Source organism: Citrus clementina, unplaced genomic scaffold, assembly GCF_000493195.1.
Source record: "Citrus clementina cultivar Clemenules unplaced genomic scaffold, Citrus_clementina_v1.0 scaffold_1, whole genome shotgun sequence".
In the NCBI taxonomy this organism is placed as follows: domain Eukaryota; kingdom Viridiplantae; phylum Streptophyta; class Magnoliopsida; order Sapindales; family Rutaceae; genus Citrus; species Citrus x clementina.
In genome coordinates, this window is record NW_006263303.1 from 4,464,378 (window position 1) to 4,471,380 (window position 7,003).

Genomic DNA, 7,003 nt, shown 5'->3' on the forward strand with positions numbered 1-7,003 from the left:
TCATGTCAATACTAAAATTTATCGAAAAGTACATTTTACTACCAAAGTTTTGCGCCGTTATTAATTCACTACCATTCCGTTAAGAAAATGTTAATGTTTTAACGGAAATTGAGTTAAAAGTCGATTTTATCCCCAAGAGTTTGGTAGTAAAATGATAATTCCCCTAAAAATTTAGTAGTAAAATGATAATTCATCTATCAAATTAACAGACAATTTTACTCTTACAGCTAGAAATGTTTTTGATGTCCTTATGACATCAGTAAACTTTTAACGTTATTAACGGAATTGTAGTAAATTGACAACGGTGTAAAACTTTAGTAGTAAAATATACTTTTCGGTAAATCTTGATACTGACATGATATGTCAGTAAAAATTTAGTAGTAAAATGATAATAACCCTATATCATATCATGTACTTTGGAGAAAAAAAAATACATAATTACAGCTAATATTTGACCATATCTCCATTTTTGAAAGAAAATTTTCTCTATTCATTGTAGAGAAGCTTTTGCTAGAATAATTTTGTTTGCCAATTATAATTTTACATCATAAAGATTAATCTTAGACCCAAATTTAATTAGGACTTGACAGGATATTTTTCCACATTCACCCAATTGTCAAGAGAGGATTTTAGAACTCCTGCCCTCAAATGTACCATGGCTTTAATGAAATTTTATCATCAACATGTGAACTTTGAATCCACGAAATTGCTTGGTGAACCCTTATAGATACAATCAATAAACCCATAAAAAAAAAAAAACAGAGAAAATATTCATAAATTACATTTCAATTCATGAACAAAATACAAGAAGTCAGCCATCCCCTTGGTTTAAAAAAGAGCAGGAAAATTACCCACCAAGCCTTGTGAAAATCCTAATCCAAGAAGATAAACCCGCATACTAATTCAGCAAAAGCACCCATCATCATCACCATCTCAATTCTCCCAAGTCCCAACTTGTAAATATTGAGAAGGAAAAGAAGAGAGAAAAAAAAAATATGTACATAGAAGGGCTCTCTAATTGGAAGATATTAATTATAACTAAGCACACATTAATCATTAATTGCACATAATCTTGATTAACTAATTAATAGGAGTAGGCCAATCGTTGCACCGTACGATCCCTTAAAATTCCGTTGTAAAGAGCCACTCTGTTTGCAGGCATTCCTCCACTTGTCTTGAACCTTGAAGATGATGATGAAGATGAAGCTTTTTTAACAACATGTTGCTTCCTGAATTCATCTCCATTTCCTCTTGGATCCACTACATCTTCTGCAAAGTGTACCCTTTTCTTCTTCCTTTCCCTCTTCTTATTCCCATCTGCAAATAACACAAAATTTAAAATATCAATTATTAGCCAAAAAAATGTTTTTTTCTTTTTTAAAAATTATTGTGTAAAGAAATGAAAATTTTGTGCTCACCAGAACAGATACAGGATCGCAGGACCTGCTGTGACTGAGGAATTTCTGAAGGTTTCTGAAGGCGAAAAGCCAGAAGGATTACAGTACCAGAAACGGCAGCCATGGCCGTGGCTAACACCATCCCCTGCGAGCTCAATATTGAAGTCATGGTATGATGATGCTGATGTCTAAACAAACTTTGAAAGCCAAAAATAAAAACAAAAAGATTCAGCAGTACATGTACTTATGAACGAGAATTTAGATGATGCTTTGTCTTTGTTTAATAGGATGATGAATTGAACTGGTGGTGGGAGACTGACAACAATAAAACAATTATAAAAAAGTAAATAATAATAATCAAATGGTTGATATTTTTATTTATTTTTTATTTCATACTTGTGCGTGGAAAGTGAATCCTTATTTTAATTTTGAATTTCAACTTTTTGTGCGGTAAATGTCTCCTCCTTCTTTCACCTAAAAAGGTTAAAAAAGCCATAATAATGAACGTAACCATGTGTTTTGGAACCAAAGACCTAAAAAACATTGGCCAGCTTGGTGATGACGTTTTTACAGATGTGTAATAAATAACAAATTAACAATTAACAGAACTCTTTTGTCATATTTGATGGCAAAATATTGGTTTAATTAGTTTTATGATTACTTGAGTTTTACCATCTAATTCGTCATTATGAATCATTCAATTGAGAGGGAAGGGGGTGAGGCTCACGCTGTGGAGAGAGCGTATGGGAGGGATGATTTAATTTAATATTTATGTTCTTGTTTTTAAAAACCATGATGTGTCAGAGCATCCCGTGCCATAAGATTGGAGATTTAAGAGGCTTGGATATAGCTTCTTGTTTTATATTGTTGTTGCAGATAGGAAAATGACTTTTGGCCAATGATATTAGAGCTTCATTCCATTTTATCAAATCAAATAAACTGTTCATTGGGGGCCTTGTTAGAGACTTAGCGTTAGGTACCATATGTGTAATGTGTCTTACAATAATAAGACCCATGGTGATGGATGTAGAAAATGTAGTACTCCTTTTGGGATTTTTTTTTTTTTTTAGGCATGATTATATTGTTCACTGAGAGAACAAAACTCCCAAATCTTGTCAATATTTGTGAGTGGGAGCGACGCTCTTGAAAGAAATGTGTGTTTGGGGTTGGCTTTCAATCAGTGCAAGTGAGGTCTCCTCCTTTCGCTTTGACATGTACTCCAACTCAATCTATCCAATCAGGTTGGTGTTGATATGATGATGGACCAATTATTTCCTCAATAATGGACTCAATATGATGTTGTGAACTAGTAATTTTTTCATTTATATGGAAACCACCAATCATATATGAGATACCCAATTGGCAAAATTTGACATTCAAATTATAAACCAATCTATAATCAAAATCAATAGTTATTAAAGAAATGGTTAGTTAACTTCTTGGACAATAATTTAAGCAAACCTTGGATAAGGCAGCTGACCATAGACTGAGCTTTTTCCAAGTCGAGTTTTACGAAGAACACACAATTAGTTGGTTTGTGTATGCGTATTATTGAATTTAAGCTCCAATAAATTTTCTCTAAATGCTAGCTACTTGCAACTGACTCGGAATCTGCCAATCAAAGCTAAGTAAGATACCATAAAAGTCTGAGATCTAAATTTTGGTTTCACAAGCAACCCGCAAGAAGGGCCTTATCAACAATTTAATATATTGGGGAAATAAGGTGTCGATTCCCACAAGAAAGAGCTTCCTTGGAAATGCATTCACTCCTTTAAAAAATTACAGAAGTTCTAGTCAACATTTGTTTAGCTTGGTTGAAAAGGTCTTAAACAATCGGCAACCTAGTAAGTCCAAGTTAAAGTCCCAAGTTAGGTTCCCACATAGATCATTGAAACAAAAAGACAAAAATGAAAGTTCATAACTCATTACTGATAATAGTTCATTCTTTCGAAACTATGATTGATATTGTTTCGGGTTAGATCAAAAATCAAGGCATAGGATCATAATTACAAACTATTTTTAAGTAAAAGAAAAAAAAAAAAACACAGATGTTTGTATGTACAAGTGCATTGATGCTATAAATTTATGGGGACAAGCTACAGGAAGATGTATCAGGGCTAAGATCCCGGGCTACCTGAAGAAGGTGCTCTATGTTGACATCAGGATAGTGTTGTAAAAGCTGTAAGTTAGCTACGAAATCACCACTCAATAGTCTGTTTTTCATGCACAGTAGCATTGCACAGCAGACTCGTAACAGCATATGCTGCATAAAGTAGAGGATTGCACTTAAATCAGCATTACTTCAGACTCATGTAATTCGCAAACAGAAATGGGCAAGAAAAACTAGATCAACAGGCAGAATAATAGTTTTAAGTTTTAGGCCTCCAGCACATTGAGTTTCGGAGACAAAGACCTGAATGCCAAAGGGATTACTCAAAAGAGTATCCCAAATTCTTAAGATGGGCTGCAAATTGAATTCTTGAGTAAGTAGCAACGTGATCCACCTGAATGCATAAAATTGTGGCTTAATCTGTTTAACAAGAAGCAGATATAAGTTTTCATGGATATAGCCCCAAAAAATAGAAAAAATAAAATAAAAAATAGCAGATTGTAGAAGACGTCTTCCTGCAGCTTGAAAGTGAAGCTAAAGGGAGTATAGATGTCATAGAAATGTAGAACTTGAACTATTTGACCAAAATATTGATATAGAACATCTTGAACATGGAAAAGGGCATGTACAGTATATACTGTAATGCAATTAATTTAAAGTACCTCGTTTGTGTATTCAAGGTGCCGCCACAATTCCTCATCACTAGCTTTCAATAACTCCGCTAAGTGAGAAAGAGTTGAAAGGATACCCCCCGAACTATTATCCAATTGTTGACAAAAGTGATCCACTGAGTCGCTTAAGAGTCGAACAAAACAAGAAAAACTATCTGCCTCCGCATTTTCCTGAACTCAAATATTATTCTTCAAATTCAGCATGATGTTACTTTGTTGGACTTGGACCCCAAGAGGACATTATAGTATGGAGTACGGAGCACAAAACAAGCAAAACGAAAACCAAGAATATAGTGTGATTCTTACAGCATTTTGTTCATCAGGATCAGTACTAAATACATAGTACATTGGTGCCAATACTTCATTCATGCCTTGAACATAGCGAATAACAGGATTCAGTTTTGCAAACAGTAAAAGAATATTCCTCATTGCTTCCTGCAGAATAAAATGTATCACATATATAGTTCAGTTGGGAAAAGTCCAGCTTTTTCTTTTCTAGGAGAAAGTTATTTCATATGACGCAATATGAACCTTGCCCCTCAGAATAGCAAAACTAATAAACAAGGTTCTGTCTAAGTCTAAACCATATGCAAAGAATAAGATGAGGCAATGCATTAGTGGCAATACAAAACATTCAACCTAGGAACAAAAATCTTGAGATTTTGACAAGCAGAATCCAATCCATCTTCTCCAGGGCATGCAAAAAAACTCGGAAAATATTTCAAGAGAACACATCTATTATGTAATGTTGAGAACTGAAACTCACCTTGAAAAAAAAATATAAAAATCAAATCCAAGTACATGGAATAAGCAAATCGGCGAGGGAAAAATACCCTGTTTTTTCTACTGAATGCTGCATCTCCTGAGAAGAATTTCATGTCCGGATGTGTGCGTTGTAGATCACGATCAATTTGTTCTGCTATCTCTATATGCTAGAGCATGTTTGCATATTGATAAAGTTTCAGATTCAGCACAAGAAATTCAAGAGATGCCTTGGAATGAAGAAGAGATATACCTGGAAATATTGATGCCAAACACTGGCCTTACCACTGCTCAAAGGGTGATCTTCTTGAGAGATTTCTTGTCTCCTAAGTGGTCCATCAACATCATTGTCAGCATTCTGGTCATTGTAATTCGATACTTCATCTTTAATCCTTGTGATTTCTGACTGTCTAGATATAAAAATTTGATTAGTACATGATAACGACTAAGGCACAAACCAAAAAATAGTGCACATCACGAACAAATGTAGGAAGCTTACATTGGCTACGTATTGAGGAGAGTGTTCAGTAAATAAAAAGTGCGGAGTAGTTAGCATCTTACAGGACTCAAGAGAAGTTCCTCTTTCAGCTTTAAGTATTTCTGCCGATTCTCCGTCAGCTCCTTTTCCCACAAGTCACGACAAGAAGGCAAATAACCTAAGAGCAGCTGCTGTAATAAAACGTGCAAGGGAAATGATACACAATTCAAAACAAACAGCAATCAGTTAAAGTTCATATAATTTTGTCACTGAAATGTCTGCATTATTGGTGGTAGCATAGCTATTGTTTTACAAGTTTTCACATTTCAAAATTATAAGCGTTAGCATAATTAATCATATATACGTAATCAACAAGCACTGATGAAAAAAGAAGGGAGGGGGATTCAAGTGCCACTATTAATCTTTTATTTTTGAGGTCTTCTTCTTCCGCGACCATGATCAATATCCATTAAAAAGTGTTATCAGATTATATCAAATTCCTACTGCTTCTGGTGGAATGCAGTAAGCTTCAACACTGACAAAGGTGTAAAGTCACAAATCAAGTTAGATTTCCCTGCTCGAATAATTCTTATACTTCGAAATTGTTAGCAGTTTACATGATCACAACATAATAGTGACAGAAAAATTAAGCCCTACCTTCCAAGCAGTAGCACGCAAGCCTCCTCCATCAGGAAGCCCTGTATCAGCAATCCTTTGTAACTTTTCCAAGTTTATCTCCTTCTGTGATAGCTGTCCACATAATATAAATATATAAATAAGCAATGCAGAACAAATTATCAAACATTACAAATAGTGGAGGATACGCGTAAACAACATAACCTTTTTGTTTACTGAGGAATAAATCAAAAGAAAAAAGTAATGAAGCATTTGACATCAATTTTCAAAAATCATTTTTAACAATCAATGATGACATGCACAATACGAGTAATAAACCCTAATTTACTTTTTTTTTTTTACCCACAGAAAGAAAAGAACTAAGAATTTAATACCAAACTTTCCATTTGTCACATTGCATACATACGAGCTGGGGAAAAAACACACATTCAACTTAGAAGAACAATATTTCAATACAAATGAAACTCAAGAGCACTTACAAGAAAATTAAACAATGAAACATCACATTCTCACCTCGTATTCAAGATCGGACCTTTTATCATCCGCAGCGATAACTTCTTTGACGGAGACCAAACGCGACCCGTATTTTTTGGGATTTCGCCGGACCCTTGATTCGAAATGCTCTTCCATCATCTCCACATAATCATCCTCGCTCTCTGGAGCCGACCCGGGCCCGTTCGGTTTCAAAATCTCGAGCTCTTCACCGGACTCGAATGCGGAATCGGACTTTCCACTTCTGTCGTCTTTAATGTCAAAGCCGGCCGCCAAGCTCCCGAGCCGATCGGGAAACGCTCGGCAAGCCTTTTCGGGGAGATTGAGCTTGCCTTCGAACATTGTGGCACTGAGTGAATGGCGGTGACTCAGGCGAGCTGGGTTGATGAACTTTGTTTGTAGTGGTTCCACGAGAAGGAAAAAATGGTTCATGAATCGGGGATCATAACTCGATTAG

General features: G+C 35.2%; 2 protein-coding genes across 5 annotated transcripts; both read right to left on the reverse strand.

Moving 5' to 3' along the window:
* Positions 1–773: 773 nt before the first annotated feature.
* Positions 774–1,722, reverse strand: LOC18054514. The gene is made up of 2 exons (XM_006450863.2): positions 1,419–1,722; positions 774–1,317 (listed from the first exon to the last, which is right to left on the reverse strand). The coding sequence occupies exons 1-2, from the start codon at positions 1,564–1,566 to the stop codon at positions 1,085–1,087; spliced, it is 381 nt and encodes a 126-aa protein (XP_006450926.1). The 5' UTR covers positions 1,567–1,722; the 3' UTR covers positions 774–1,084.
* A 1,625-nt stretch (positions 1,723–3,347) lies between these two features.
* LOC18054515 (TBC1 domain family member 13) lies at positions 3,348–7,003 on the reverse strand. 4 transcript variants are annotated; one of them, XM_024178602.1, is made up of 9 exons: positions 6,568–7,003; positions 6,076–6,168; positions 5,440–5,606; positions 5,194–5,346; positions 5,012–5,110; positions 4,485–4,613; positions 4,170–4,349; positions 3,811–3,927; positions 3,348–3,660 (listed from the first exon to the last, which is right to left on the reverse strand). In XM_024178602.1, the coding sequence occupies exons 3-9, from the start codon at positions 5,494–5,496 to the stop codon at positions 3,481–3,483; spliced, it is 915 nt and encodes a 304-aa protein (XP_024034370.1). In that variant the 5' UTR covers positions 5,497–5,606; positions 6,076–6,168; positions 6,568–7,003; the 3' UTR covers positions 3,348–3,480. The 4 variants fall into 4 exon arrangements, with proteins under 4 accessions (XP_024034370.1, XP_024034371.1, XP_024034369.1 ...); XM_024178603.1 differs by having other exon boundaries at positions 5,440–5,609; XM_024178601.1 differs by having other exon boundaries at positions 5,440–5,953.

Excerpts from the sequence above, each read along its gene's own strand:
- LOC18054514 (XM_006450863.2), bottom strand. The coding sequence starts at position 1,566 with ATGACTTCAATATTGAGCTCGCAGGGGATGGTGTTAGCCACGGCCATG. Across the intron at positions 1,318-1,418 it reads GCGATCCTGTATCTGTTCTG|ATGGGAATAAGAAGAGGGAA; the intron begins GTGAGCACAAAA and ends TGTTATTTGCAG.
- LOC18054515 (XM_024178602.1), bottom strand. The coding sequence starts at position 5,496 with ATGCTAACTACTCCGCACTTTTTATTTACTGAACACTCTCCTCAATAC. Across the intron at positions 5,111-5,193 it reads TTTGGCATCAATATTTCCAG|CATATAGAGATAGCAGAACA; the intron begins GTATATCTCTTC and ends AACATGCTCTAG. Across the intron at positions 4,614-5,011 it reads CATTCAGTAGAAAAAACAGG|GAAGCAATGAGGAATATTCT; the intron begins GTATTTTTCCCT and ends TTTATTCTGCAG.